We start from the raw sequence: 15,364 nt of genomic DNA, 5'->3' as shown, positions 1-15,364 counted from the left end.
GGTATTTCCACTTTCCAGGCAGCAGTCACTGTGCTGAATTTGGTTCCGAGTGACAGTGTATTTCAGCTCCTGGCCGCTCCCCAGCGAGCTGGGTGAAAGTTGCCTGAGTGCAGCAGCAGGTCCTGTGTGTGCTAACAAGCAGTGAATGGTGCCACAGCACCAGGGCTGCAGCAACCACCTAGCTCAAGCAATGAGAAGAATATGACCTTCAATCTCTTTTTCAAAACATGGCTTGTGACTGGCTAAAAAAGGAGGAAATGGGGCAAAGTCTATTAACCTGCAGGGCGCAGGATGGATAACATTATGTAGATGCATATAATTTCTCTCTCCATCCTCCCTACAGGAGAGGCCCCCATCATGACCCTCTGCAGCCACAGGATGGTTGATGTTCCAGCTCTGCATGCCTGAATTGCTTTTTTACACCTTGGTGGCTCAGGGAATACCGTGATTAACATAACGGAGATTGCAAAACAGAGCAAAAAGCCAAAAGTGCTCCTTCCCCAAACCATAAGAAGCGGGCAACATTTTCTGGCAACATTTTAGTCACACCTGCAAGCAAATAATGTCAATCAAAAGACTTTGTGGAGGGAATTGGCAGCATTTAATCCTGTTGCTTTTTATTGATCCCTGCAGTCCTAATATAAAGTGATGTAATAATGAACGATGTGCAGTTCCTTATTCAGGGCTGCCATGCATCAATTTTATGATGTGCATTGGCTATCTCAGTAATGACAGAACCACCACTTTTCTCTGCAGGGCTGCATTAAATCAGCATTTTAAGCTGTCAGGTAATAATTCCAAGGTTTAGAATAATAAAGTATATTTTATACCATGCTCCAACATCAATACAGTGAATGGAAAAACATGCTCCTTTCCTGAAATTATTTTTTTTAGAACTCATTTCATTGTGTTAAATGGTATTTTTTTTTTTGTTGTTTTTTGTTTTGTTTTGTTTTCTGGCATACAGAAAACTACTCTTCTTCTATAGTAACAGCACAATAAAGATGTGGAGGCTGGAAGTGAGGAAAGCCACCTGCAATTTTAGCTTAGAAAGCAAAGAGTTCTGTGCAGCCAAACACACACTGAAATAGTCCAGTTTGCTTCCAAGCTTGGCTTTTCCTTTAGAAACATGGAATTCCTTTTGCGTCAGTCATCTCTGAGCTCTTCGTGTGTCACATGTAGGCTGAAGCTACCTAAAAACACACGCGTGGAGTATAGCAGGTGAGAAACCAGCCACGTGAGTGCCTCATCCAGCCTCCTCCTAGAAACCCAAGGTGTCCCCAACCAGGGAATGATGGCATGTTAGCTCCACCCCATCCCCCCATACTGCCAGCAAGTGACTGAGTATCAGTAAAAATATGGTGCAGTAAAGAAGGTGGCAAAGAAACTTTCCTATTCAAATTGTGGTAAAGAGTAATTTATATTAGAGCAGTTATCCCTTTTCCCAGTGACCATCTGACATCAGTACAGTTGAAATCTTGTTTTCTGCTACAGCCTTGTAGTGATGGCAACATTCCTGGTATCAGAGAGAGCCTAAAAACATGTCTACTAATATTTAAAATGCTGCCTTATCCAAGGGGATTTGCATCTGCATGCACTCAATGTCTATTGTATTAAAGCTGTGAATCATAGCTTCTACTGCAGGGCCAGAATGGAGTCCTCCCCGTATCAATAAATAACTTGGCTTCCTACTTTTTTTCCCGTCCTTGTCATCTCTTCCTCCCTCTGCAGAGTTTCAGACTGACTATTGCTGACGGCAGGACAGACTGACTGGTGTCCATGCTGACGTGATGTTCTTCACTGGTGTGTCCTATGCACATACCCAGGGCACAAACCCAACAAGCGGATGGTCAGTTCAGGAACAAGCCTGAATCCTGCCGTTACCACTCCCCGCCTCTGCAAGTGGAGCGGAGGGCTAGTGCGAAAGCCTGACTCATTCTGCGCGTGGCGTCAGGCTGCACAATTACCTGCTAAATGCATGGTGCATCACAGGTCAGGAGATCACACTGCTCCAGGGATCAGCAACAGCAGAGGACCAGAAGCTGCTGTTTTTACTGAGACCCATCAGCAACCACACATGACTGCAAAAGTTGCCAAGGGCTTCCAGCCCATTTCTGAATGGCTTGGTGCAACTGAAGTATGAAAGAAAAAAGCAGTATTTCGACGAAACTACGTACAGGGCCGGGCAGGCTCCTTCACCTATGAAGTCTGGCCTGCTAGAAAGCAAAATGGGACAGAAGTAGTAAAGAAATTCTAGATTTTTGTGTAGCACTCTGTGAATACTGGGAAGAATAATGCAACAAACAGTAGCAGAAAATACTTACAAGTAGTTATTTAGGCTCCCCCTCAAGGGTTAATGGCCCCGCTGTGAAGAACACTTTTCTAGCAAGCAAGCATCTTATTTACTCAAATTATTTGGGTAGCAGGTATGAAAATGCTTCCAGCAAGGGTAAAACCATTCAGGACCACAGCTGTCTCCATTCCTTCATACATCTAGCAACATACGGTAATTTGAGTTACAAGCCTTTGCCTCATAACACGGTGCCTCATAGCTACTGGATTAGCCGAATGATGGATTAACTAGGAATGAAAGCTGGAAAGAACATCAGGGACTATTTATGTACTGGTACACACCTCCTTATCCAGTCCCTGTGCATCGTTTCAGTAACTGTCTGAATCATGTAGAAGTTTCCTCTTCCTCTATAGCTGGAAACATTTCTGTCTGGAGGTTTTTCACTCAAAAGGCAGGCTTGAGTTGTACAGACTGACTGTCTAACACAGATTCTGCTCTCCTTAAGATATCTAGCAGCTCTAAAATTTTGGGTCACTTCCTTTTAACTATCCTGAAATGTTCTGTATATTATTTTGCACTATCCTTACATGCCATTGCTTCGCAGGACACAACCTGACCCCACCTGCAAGTTACCAAGAAGACCAAAGACTGCTGCCATCTCTCCCCTGTGACATGCTGGGTGTGCTGGGTGAGGGTGTCCCTTGCCAAAACCACAGCCCTCCCTCCCAGGAGGGAATCGGTGAGCATCCAGGATTGCACTGGGGCTGTGAAAACAACCTTAGGGGAAAGTGCAGAACACAGCTCACCCTGCACTGAACTCTCTTGAATTTGTCTTGCTTTCTTACTTCTTTGATTCAAAGATCTTTTCTCGACAGGCTTTTCATAGAGCTTGACTTTCCAACTGCCTGTCTCTATTTGCTAAATTGCTCTGAAATTCTCTCTTCAGACAAGTGATGAACAGTGCTACTGTGCACCTCTCAAAACACCCCAACCTCCAAATATCCAGATGTTTCACTGCCATTTAAAACACGAGGCTTTATTTTGCCCCCGCGAACAGTCAGCGTCATTCCCAGGATGCAAACGCAAACACAGACTTCACAAAACCTAACAGAAGCCAAGCGAGACGTGCCTCTGTGGCCAGCAGAAGACTGCAGCTCCCGTGTGAGAGCCATCCAGTTCAGCTGGCTGCTGCTGCTGCCCAGGAGAGGAAGCATGGGGAGAGTGGTCCCACTGCAGCCAAGGCTGGCCTCTGCCAGTGCACCCCAAGGCTGCCAGCCATCCCAGAAGACAACAGCTACAGTGGGAGTACAACAGAAAACTCCTGCCCTACAGCTTTATGCGCAGGCCACAGATTTATCCTTCCTACTCAGCAGTTAGAATGGGGACTGGATTTTAAACACTGAGCCAGCATGGGCTGAGGAGAGCCGAGTTACATCTGTTAATGTCCCCGTTATGCTGCCTGAATTGATGGATGTCCTAAGGAATGCATAAGGAACCTGTCCTTAGTTTCCGATGCAGGATCACATACTTTGCAGTAACTGCTCCAGAAGTACTCCTTTTGCCATGCTCTATCCCAGAATAATTTCTTTGCTCTGGGCGTACGTGCATTATTTTCAAGTAAACCACAGAAAGCCAGAAAAGTATGTATGGTTGTATTAAAATCAAACTGTGACATGGTCTGAAGTAATTTAGTCTTGCACTATTTGTGTTAATTTCGATGACTTTTACCCCAAACTCACTGCCAGTTCAACCCTAGTCAAGGCAATGGATGGATCTGGCCTGTGTGTGGAGACCAACACACACACATGCTTACCTGGTTCCTTTGTCAAGGGGAAGACATTTGGACTCATGTTGGCATGGATTCAGATCAGGAACACAGTGGTTAATCACCTCATCGCACAGTTCACCTGAGGCAAAAGAAAAGCAATGAAGCTATAACACTTCTTGGACAATCCTGATGCAGCTTCAACCACGATGTTCAGGGATGGCAAATCTCCCTAAATGGAGAGCGCTCGGTAGTTCAGAAGGAAGCGACAAAATTGCTTGTGAGGGCACATGAGACTTCATTAAATCGGGCTCCTTTGCCCTATAGTGACTGTACTGTTTCTGTTACATGAATTAGAAAGGCTGGTATAAAATGTACTGACATATAGACTCCACTTGGAGACAGGCTAAGGATCAAATGGGCAGTTCCTGACCCAGAACCTCTTCTATCAAAGCAAGAAAGTGACACAAAATCAAAGTGGCTCATTAGACCATAACATTTTCACACTGAAAGATATTTTAGCCATAGTTAATACTCTGCCAAAGCAGCTGATTGGACATCATTCTGGAAAAGAACAACAACCCACAAACCCTTCCCCCCAAAACCTCTGTGACTCTCAATAATAGGAACCAGCTTTAGGACTGCATGCAATTATAAAACATTCACTATTTATAAGAAATGTACTAGCTCTATTGTGCTCACAGGAGATGATGTCTTTTCAGAAAATAATCTATCACACATAAGCTCAGCTCAGCTGTTTCTAGGTATGGTGCGTTACGTGCCACGCACCTCCCTGGATTTGTATAAATTTTAATAATTAATAGTTTGAGAATGTTCAAACCCAGATAGTTTATTAAAATACCACCCTTCTCTGAGTCCTAAATTATTAGGTCACACTTCAGTACCCCAGGATTTGAGATGCAGCCAAAGACCACAGAAATCTTTGCCTTCCCAAGAAACCAGAAGAAACCTACCCCACACCTCCCAAAGCCTTGCAGGAAAAGCAAAGGTCAGCTGCTCTCAACATGGAAACCCCCAAAAGCTACAGTCACAAAGTCCCCTATGCAGCTTTATCAGAAGACTGCATCTACAGGGTTTCAAGGTTATGCATATTTTGTGTGCCTGTACGTGATATATACCATCACATGAGTACCAAGCCAGTGGATAGTGTGAGAAAAGAGATAATGTGGGAGGCATGGGTGGGCTGGCACTGTTTTAGCAGTATTTTTATGAAGCTGCAGCTCCACCTGCCTTGGAAGAAACTCCATTTTCAAACATCCTTACATTTCTGACTCTAGTGGCTACAGAGAAACACTTGAAAACAGAAACCAAGCAAATTACAAAGATCAAAATTCAGATGGAAAATGCAAATCAGAACTCTCCGTCTTTTACCAGCTTGTGATCTGGCAGGGATGACAGAGCACAATTTTGAGGATGACCCTGGTGGTGACAGGTATGGTTTAAGTTGTTAACACCCCCAGCTCACTCCTTCAGGTTATTTCTCCCACATCTCCAGCCTCCTGGCAGTACAAGCTAAACAGCTCTTTATTTGACTCTTCACATTAGAATAGAAGCATAATATGTGATTGCAAAAATCACTCAATTTTTTTGTTTGTTTCAAACACAGAATATCTAACATATCTGCTTTTGAGAGCTGTCAAGCACACGTGAGAAAGTGAAGCAAGAATAAAAGCCCTAGAGGCATGAGAGAGGGTACTACCAGCATAAACCGTGTATTCACGTGCCATACACATCCTCATGGCTTTTAGGGGCTGGGTTTGGCAATACCGGACAAGTCTGGCATGGCCATCAGCAGTGGACACTTTATTGTTCATAGTGTCAGTTATAAGACAACCAATTCCATCTAGAGCCAAGGAATCCCAGGAAGCCACCACTATTAAATACTACCAAGTCTTTATATAGCCCTGCACAAATCTTGGGCAAATGCAAGGAGTGTATCCAGCTCAGGAAGGGGGGCATGCCAAGGAAATTGAATGCCGCAAATCCATGGGAACCAGGGAAACAGATCATTCACTGGACTTGAGGTTTGCCATTGTACTTTGTTAGTTCTCAAAAGCAACTAGAGACGCTCAAGTCTTACAAATATGAACACAGTTGTCATTGGGGACGGCTATTAACGCATTTTTGAGGTGGCAGAACTGGAGATAGGTCTGCTTACTAAGCAATCCGCAAATCCACAGCCCACCAACCCTCCCAAATACTAACAAAGTGATTCCCTCGGCCTTTGGGCAGACATGAACGTGAGCAGGTCAGAACTTGCCATGACGCCTGGACAACTGCCAGTTCATCATCTTGGTATTCCTCATGTCCCTTGTGTGCTACAAATCTTATGTGAGAATAAGCATGGAAAAAAGTAACTGGCTGGTGACATTAAAAGAACTCAATGATCTAAAGCTGGAAATATTTTTGGAAGACCATTTCATAACTGAATACAGTGTAGATAGATGCCTTCAACTACTCTTTCACTAAAAATGGTCAATAATTACTTTTGAAGTTTCTATTTCTTTTTTTTTGTTTGTTTTGTTTTGAAGAAAAGGAAACAGGCTTAAAAAAATAAGAACAGTTTCATTAACTCTCAAAGGAAACCATCATTCTTCTCCACAGTCTTGACAAGTGCTTAGACATCCAGTAAAAATCTCCCCAAATGTCAAATATTATGACTCACTGTGTCACTCTGAAGGCACCACTATCAAAAGGTAGGAGAATTCTAGGCTAAGTACCAAACATAGCATCCAAAAAAATTTATCATTTTTTCATGCAAAACTTGGAACATTTAAGGATCCTTCCTGTTATTTTTCTCATCTATCACTCATTAGGGAGCTCATTTGGGAATGCCTTGGAACTAGAGCAGCCTCATCTCAGGAAGAAAATTCTTCTTGATACATTATTTCAGGCCCCACCAATGTTCAGTAGACGTTGCAGAAAGCATGCCAGGGAAATAAAACACTTTCTGAAAAGCAAAACCCAAGGCACCAGCTACACAAAGACTTTCTCATATTTTATTCACTCAGAAAGTATCTGGGCCAAAAAATCTGCCCTCAGACCTGAGTGTGCAATATTCATTGGACGCTTTAATGTCAGTATCAGAGGAAAAATCTGATCCTCTTTTCTTAGAGTGACACAGGGCTACTTCTCTGTGCAGCAATTAAAGGTCTAGTCCAAATTTCTCATTGAATAGCTATGTGAACCTAAAACCAAACTGGACATTAATGTTAGGCCAACTTTTAGCAGCACTGATCTCTTTGTGGAAGGTATTTGATCATGCTAAAACAACAGAAAACTTCAGGGTAGTGCTTTCCCAATTGTAGAAAACAATCCAACCTCCCCATTTTCCTCTCTCCTATATATTCTCAAATCAGAGCTCCAATGTGGGTACACAGGGGTTTCTGAAGTGCTTATATAAAAGACAGGAAAATAACAACTATATTTCCTTTCCCGTCATTTTTTTTTTAATCCCAAATGATATTTTTGCTTTCATCAAGGCACATGTATTCTCTTTCATCAAAGATGAAGAGAACAGATCGACATGCAATGAAGAACAGGTTAAGACTGTGTCAGATTTACAAGAGAAAAACCACTTGTGCCAACAGATCCTACTTTTCATAGTAGCCAGAGGTATTAGGTCTACAACGTCCAGTGAGCGGTCTGTAGAACTGAGGTATGATATGGAGAGGGTACCTTCATAAAGGTAGGCACATCCTCAGCATTTCAAACTTCTTAAGGCTGGTGGTAATGTGCTAGTAATTAGTGCTTGTTTAGGAGAGGGAAGCATTAGACAGATGAAGGAAGCGGTCTGATCTGCTGCAAAAAATGCAACTTTCAGATTAGAATCAAGTTATACTGACAGGTGGAACAGTAACAGGTGGATCTCCCATTGCTGCTGTCCCATGCGTTAAAAAATAACTCCAAGCCTAAAAAAAATTAAATAATTAAAAAATTTTCTCCAAACACTAGAAAAGCTATCCTGCCCCTTTGAAATGGCTTCCCTTGTCCCCTTCACCAGCACTGAAAGCACAACTTTTTTTTTTTTTTTTTTTTGTCTCATGCAACATTTTCCTGGTCTTATTTTTTCAGCAAAATCATTAATTTCATGGGGTTTTCCACATTCACTTTTCACAGGGCTCACTGCTTATGAAGAGCTGCCAAGAAACATGCTTAGGCTTTTCTGTAGCCTTCCACACATCTCAGAATGAAGCCAAAACAATAATAGAGCAATAAAGATGACTTTTACACACCGTTTAATAACCATCTTCCTTTTTTTCCGTTCTGTGCTGTCATGAGAGCTATTTATTTCATGCCACATTAGACTTTTAAAACCAGGACCCAAGTTACACTATTTCTCCTGAATCAGTAAAAGAGATTGCATGCAGTAACAGTATTTAACCTATTTATCTGTAAGGAAAACAGCAGTTCTGAAAAGACAGTCTAGATCACCAATTTACAACCAGTAAGTTTGATGATTTTTCTTTTGTTTGTACATCCGTTGGGTGACACTTTGTTCTCTCATTCAGAGTACTCATGAAATAATTGATAATGAAACAGAGAACATAATATCATCCTTAATGCGAGAGAACTTCCGTGGGTCCAGGAGGGCTAAAAGCAAAAATGCTGTCAGGAATTTCACAATATTACTTGAGAAAAGGAAAGTGCTTACAATGAAGAAAGGATGAAGGAAGCCTGGCCTTTACCCACGGAGAAAACTTTTACAGGCTGTGCAGGGAGAAGATATATATATTTGAGTAGTTAAACAGTATGTTGCAATTTTCTGAACATTGCCAGGTAAGTCAGAATAGAACTCTTCTCTTTATTCCTAATAAAAAAAAATACCGTACTGTTTTTCTCATAAAAGATTACTCTGTATCAAATAACTTGTATCAGAAGAAAAGGTTTTTTGTATTTTGTTTTCCTCTTCTCTCCTTTCAGTTATTAAAAAGAAGTCAGTGCCAGTTGGAAATTTCAGGAGAACACTGAACCTAAAAATGGTTGGGTGGAACAGACATAGCATGTTCCTCCAAGAAAATAATTCAGTTAGGAATGTTGTTGATGTTTGATGAAAAAGATTTGAGGCTCATCTTAGAAAATAAAAAAAATGATTTTTTTACTTCTAAACTGTTTCAACTTGCAATGAAGAAAAGAGAAATGTGAAAATCCTTCAGAAGCAAATGCACTCAGCTGCCATGTTAGATACCAAACCATAATAAATTACCTGGAATACACAATAGCAGAACTCTTTCTGCATTATTAATGAACTTTGCTGTTGTTTGACAAACACTGCCCACAATACTTACTAGGCAAAAACCTAAAAGTTACTTTATGCTTTTTATTCTTTATTTTTCTTTTTTCTTTATTCTAATTTTAAGCATTATTGTTAATGCTTAAAACCCTCACATTTAAGTCTTCATGTATTAGGTTTTTGCCTATTAAGTGGGAACCTGAAGCTACACTCCACACTGAGATTCCCAAAGTGGCTTGTTTTTCAGAATGAAGGAGCAATTATCTCTAATCTTGAGATTAAACAAAGGGGTAATGGATTAAACAACATCTGGGTAGAGTAGTAACGATCCTTTCACTATTTCTGAATCTTGAAGGAGGAGTAAGTTTCAGATCTGTGCACTGCCAAAGTACAAAAAATAGTATTCAACATCACAAACACCACACCACCACAGTGTGTAAAACGTGAGCTAAACCAGCTTCCAGTGCTCACCTGCATATAGCATCATCCCTCAGAACCACTGTGTCTGGAATAGAACCTAATTTTGCTGGACCCCCTACATTTTTGAGCCATATTACTTCATATGGATGTTTTCCAGTTATGTGATTTGTCTGGAATCTATTAGGGATCGATTTATTTATTTACACAATCTAGTGCATCCAGTCACATCTGAGATGCTATACATTTTCTGAGACGTCCTTTCAGGGCTGGCAGTAGGACACTGGACACGCTGTAGACTCACGTGTCTGAATCTGAACTCTCATGGTCTGAACGGAGAGATGGGGAATGGGGGTTGTGGTCCATTCATAACACTTTATCTCTGCCACTCCTTCCTCCTCATGTTGGTCCCCTGCTCCAGTGTGGGCTCCCTCCCATGGGATACAGTCCTTCATGAACTTCTCCAATGTGGGTCATTCCCATGGGCTGCCGTTCTTCAAGAACTGCTCCAGCGTGGGTCCTTTCCATGGGATACAGTTCTTCAGGAACAGACTGAAGGGACACTGTTCCTGCCAGAAAAGCTGCTCCTACACGGGCACCTCCTCTCCATGGGCTGCAGCTCCTGCCAGAAGCCTGCCCCTTGCTTGGGCTTTCCATTGGCTGCAGCTTCTTGTAGGGCATATCTACCTGCTCTGGCATGAGGTGCTCTGCAGGCTGCAGTATGGGTATTGGCTCTGACATGGTCCTTCATGGGCTGCAGGGGAACAACCTGCTTCAGTGTGGTCTTCCCCATGGGCTGCGTGGACATTTCTTCTCCAGCACCTCAAGAACCTCTTCCCTCTTCTTCTTCACTGACCTTGGTGTTTGCATAGTTGCTTCTCTCATGTTTTGCCATGAGTGCTGCTGACAGGCTCAACTTCGGGCAGCGGCAGGGCTGACAGGAGCAGCTCCTCACCTCTTCTCACAGAAGCCCCCCCTACAGCCGCCCTCCTCCCCTTCTACCAAAACCTGCACGCATGAACCCGTACAGTCCTTGAACCAATAGAGGGCTCCAAAGAATACTTTATATGCAGAAAGATTTACTTATTTCCTACTGACAGTTGTGCCGTGGCCACCACTGTGCTGTCGGAGTGCTGAATACACCAATTGCCCATCGGTGGACTCAGCTCCTCCCAGCCTGATTAACTGTGCAGTACACACCACCTGCCCATAAGCAGGTGAGTAACAGGCTTGTGGTTAACGTCTCATCCCCTGAGGCTTTTCTTCACAGATTGCATTTAATGATCCAATTGAGGATGATATTCACTCCACTCATCCTTTAAGACAATAGTAGCTGATCCATTTTCTTAGAGATACACTGTGGTCCTGGTGAACAAAGAGAAATTCTCCAGTCGATCTGGTTCCCCAAACATGACACATTACATTTTGCAAATGGAAATATGACCAAAGGAAATCCTGGAGCTGAGAGCTCCAACATGACAGGACACCCATACTGAGACTAAAGACAGGCTGCAGCGCTGCCAGTTACTGTGCTATTTCCTTCTTCAGTCCCAGTACAATGAGATAAGAGAGTCCAATCTGATAGCAATGACATGTGGTTCTCTCTTAATAAAACAGGGCTGGAAATGGGCTTAGGCTCCTAAACATAGCTAAAACTTCCAGCTCTTCCAGCACTTCTCATTCATAGTTAGGCAAGTGGGAAATGTGGGTGCCTTTTTATTTTTTGCACTGAAAGCAAACATACTTCACATTTGTCGAGTAACTAAAACTGAGAAACTTCCATGTAAGGCAGAACTCCTTCAAATAAAAGGAAGAAAATATCCAGACTTTGACCACAATTTTCTCTGCTTATCTTGAGGAAGTTATGGCTAAAGTTCCAGAATTTTAGAAGAGGCAGATAGCTAAGCTTTCAGTGTTTATTAGGCAGCTAATAGCCTTGTGGAACCACAAGGCTGAACCACACTACCTAGAACCTTCCTGTTCCTATATCAAACATGTAATTAAAAAATCACAAGGGGGAAAAAACAACCTACAGTGCAATGATCAACTGCAGCGTCATTCAGCTGTCACTGGTGCCCACCTCAGGGACTGCTGCAAAACAGTCTCACAATGGTTAGCGATGGGAAACGGGTGGGAGAGCTCCAGCAGAAGAGTGTCAGCCACAAGTCACCACACAACTTCTTTCTTCCAGAGTTCGTTTGGCTTGACTAAGTGCTTGGCTTTTGCCATGCAACATTACCACAATCAGATATGCCAGAAAAAGAGACCATAATCACTAACAGTGAATAGTGTTCTGTCTAAAAGTAGCAAAACTGCAAAAAATCTCAGATACCATCTACCACAGGACACCACAAGGTCCCCTTAGGTAAAATAGAGCTTAGCCTTCTCTTCCAAACACATAAAACCAGAAATAGTTTCAAGCTTTTTTTTTGATTGAGAGAGATATTTTTTTTCCCCCTTGTGATACAAAATGCTTGCAGCTTTTTCCCAGGGAAACAAACTATTTTAAACACTTGCTCTCCTCTCTCCCTGCCATGGGATGCAATGTATTTTAGAAAAGACCTATTTTCAGTAGTAGAAGCCACTAATTTTTTATTGTTTCAGAACAAAGAGGTCTGGCTATTTGCTGAGGCTTTTTAGGATCCTTAGCAAAACCTGAAATATTTACCAGTTTTGTTGTGTGTAAGCACTACATAGTCCTGCTTCTGCCTAAAATCAAACAGATGGGAGAAAAGGAAAAATTACAGCAAACAAAACGAAATACACCAGCAAGTAAAGCATAAACCCCTTTAAAGTGTGTAGTATATGTTTGGTACAGCCTGTTTGGTCCTTTAGCTATGTTTGGACACCTCTTCAAGTGAAAGCACAGAGGACAGCGGGACGGAGGGAAGGATCTCTTTTTGGAGGTACAGAATCCTGTATTTGAATCTAGAACTATAAGCAAAGCAGTGATGGCTCTCGAGAACACCTATGACAGTAGTGAACAGAAAAAAACGAACGAAAGGGAGAAATGGTATGAATTTTGTCCTACATTTCTAAGCCACAAAGCTAGGGAGACAGTGGAATGTTTATATTGATAGCTGGAGATAGAACATGTTAAAGCCAACAAGAGAAAAACTAGAAAAAATACAAAAAAGGAAATGAATTGGGGTGACTGACCTAACTCATAGCTTTCTCTTTCGAGGTTCTTATGTATGTTTCTTTTTTAAGAGAAGGAAAACCTTCAAAGCAGTAAGAAGCAGCTGTAATCTATGAAGGGGTCCCACCAGGCTGTAAACCAGCCCACAGACTGCTCAGGCTTTACAGCTGGCTGGACTTTGGGTACACAATTTTCCTGGAGGAAATACATGTTTATAATTTAGCTTCAGGATTAAAATAACCAGTCAGGGAGAGGAAAAAATAAGACAACAGCTGACAATAAAAGCCATCAGGACTCTGCTACACAGTGTAAGTATTGGTTTGGTTATGTAAATACAACCAACAAACATTGAAAATACTGACTTTTAAGAATGCTGAAGAAACCTGGTGGTGCAGGTAAGGGCTTGAATCTTTTTTACAGCAATCAGCCATCTGCCTATCCCCCCTTCCCAGTTTCACCTTCTTTAACTTATGCTTCATAGAATCCATTTGTATTTCCACAATGTTTTAAAGTTATTACATGGAAAGGAACTAGGAAGGATGTTACTGTGACTGTGGGTCATTTTTTGGTGTGTTGTTTTTGTGGGGTTTTTTATATGAGAGTGAAATGGAGCTGGAGTGTGGGAAATTCGTTGCCTCAGCAGTCACTTAACAAATCGGCCATTTTTTATCTACTTTGAGTAGGGGAAAAAACTGTCAAAGAATTTTAAAGGAAAACACTACAAAAACTTATTAATTGAAGAAAGATCTTTGGCTTTCACTATTCCAACCAATGAAAGCAAAATTTATGCATCATTATTGGGGATATTGTTTCCTAAAAAGGCTACAACAAGTAAAGCTAGACAGACAGAAGATAAAGCAGGAAAATACCAAGGTACGGAAAAAACCCAAACCCTGGATACTGCAACTCTGTCAATAGCCAACATTTCCAACACATGCATTTTTAATTTGCATTTCATTTAGGAACATAAGATTTACTGTCATGATTTAACTATTAGTCAACTAAACCAAGGGGGATTCTAAATATTTCTTACAGGACAACACACATAAATGTGTGTTGTAATACACAAGAGCATTTATTTCATACATGCAGTGCTTACTGTAATATCATTGCATTCTTACAAGTATTATGGCATCCAAGACCAAAAGATTGATGAGGGATTCAGATTACCTACTTCACAGTGCTACCAGAGCCTGCCTGCCTCTACAGTCAGGAAAAGAAGGAATCTGCAAGAGCTGTGCTGGGCACCTTTAACTAACAGCCTGAATGTTGCTCAAGACATCACAGATTATCAGTACAGAAACATCTAGTCTGATCTTCAGTGTAACACAGACCACTCTAGAAGTAACTTGTGTTTTAAAAAAGCATCTGCCAAGAAACCACATTTGTATCTAGAAACAACTCTTGTATAATTACAATGATAAAAATGTATGGTCTGGATTTGTTCAGCCACTAAGGTCAGCCAACGAACCTTTTAAAGAAATTTCTATTCTCCATACAAGCATTTGTGGAAAACAAACAAACAAAAGTTGAAAAAAAAAAGAAAAAGCTTGCTCTGTCTGCCTACTCTTTGTTAAGCCAGTTAAGTTTTTTCTTGAGATCTTCAAGATGTATTCTCAATTCCACAATGGTTTTTTTTTTATGTTTCACCTCTAATCCTCTTTCTCACCTCTCAACTTGGTCCTTGAATTCTGAACAACAGAACTAAGTATAATATTTGGGCACAAGAAGAAGATATATTACCTACACTTTCTGTCCTGCTAGATACACCCTGCCTACGGATAGCACAGCCCTTTTAGGCAAAACACCACGCTGTGAGCTCATTGTCCCCCAGACTACTTCACAGGAAAAAGGTTACCCTGGAAAGTACCCTCCACGATCCATTCTTTGTTCATATAAATACAGATAAAATCCATGAAGCAAACACAGTTTGCTAACACAACGTTCAGCACAGCCAGCACCTGACAGGGGGGCAGGCACCTCAGTGCACAAGTCTGAGTACAGGAATAAGTATTCCCAACTCCTCCAGTGACCCGCTTTCTCTCTGAAATATTAACATTCACTATTCTTAGTACATTCAACACCATACTAAAGTAATCTACTTTTTTTTTTTTTTTTAATAGATACTGCCGTAGTAATTTCAGTATTGCTTCAGTATAAAAAGGTTTATTTGAAGACAATATACACAGAGATGCCTTGGACATCACAGGAGACTTCAGTCAAACTCTTTGGTCAATAGATCTCCCTCTTTTCAGGTCAGGCACGCATATCTTTTCAAAGTGCTCCTTCATGACTTGCCTGTTTGCTTCCATGGCATTTCCTTAGCTGCTGTTCATTCAATCAAGCAATTTCAGCTCATGTCCAATTTCTTGTGTTTGGATTCAACTCTTAGAAGACCCTCAAAACCATGGCTCAGATTTTCTTAGCTTATATGTAACTTTTGGTTTGCTGATGACTTCAGTTCTTCCAGCCATTTTCTGCTGTTCCCTGCCTTTC

At 41.6% G+C, this 15,364-nt stretch overlaps 1 protein-coding gene across 1 annotated transcript in view; it reads right to left on the bottom strand.

The window, feature by feature from the left end:
- The window catches only part of SLIT3 (slit guidance ligand 3), a 531,450-nt gene that overhangs the window by 38,271 nt on the left and 477,815 nt on the right, over positions 1–15,364 (bottom strand). Inside the window, exon 30 of the mRNA XM_056349923.1 lies at positions 4,107–4,200. Within this exon, the coding sequence (XP_056205898.1) occupies positions 4,107–4,200 (94 nt within the window). The remainder of the gene's footprint in view (positions 1–4,106; positions 4,201–15,364) is intronic.

This window comes from Falco biarmicus, chromosome 8 (assembly GCF_023638135.1).
Source record: "Falco biarmicus isolate bFalBia1 chromosome 8, bFalBia1.pri, whole genome shotgun sequence".
Taxonomy (NCBI): Eukaryota; Metazoa; Chordata; class Aves; order Falconiformes; family Falconidae; genus Falco; species Falco biarmicus.
Note: the sequence above shows the minus strand (reverse complement) of the source record. Positions and strands in the feature narration are given on the sequence as shown.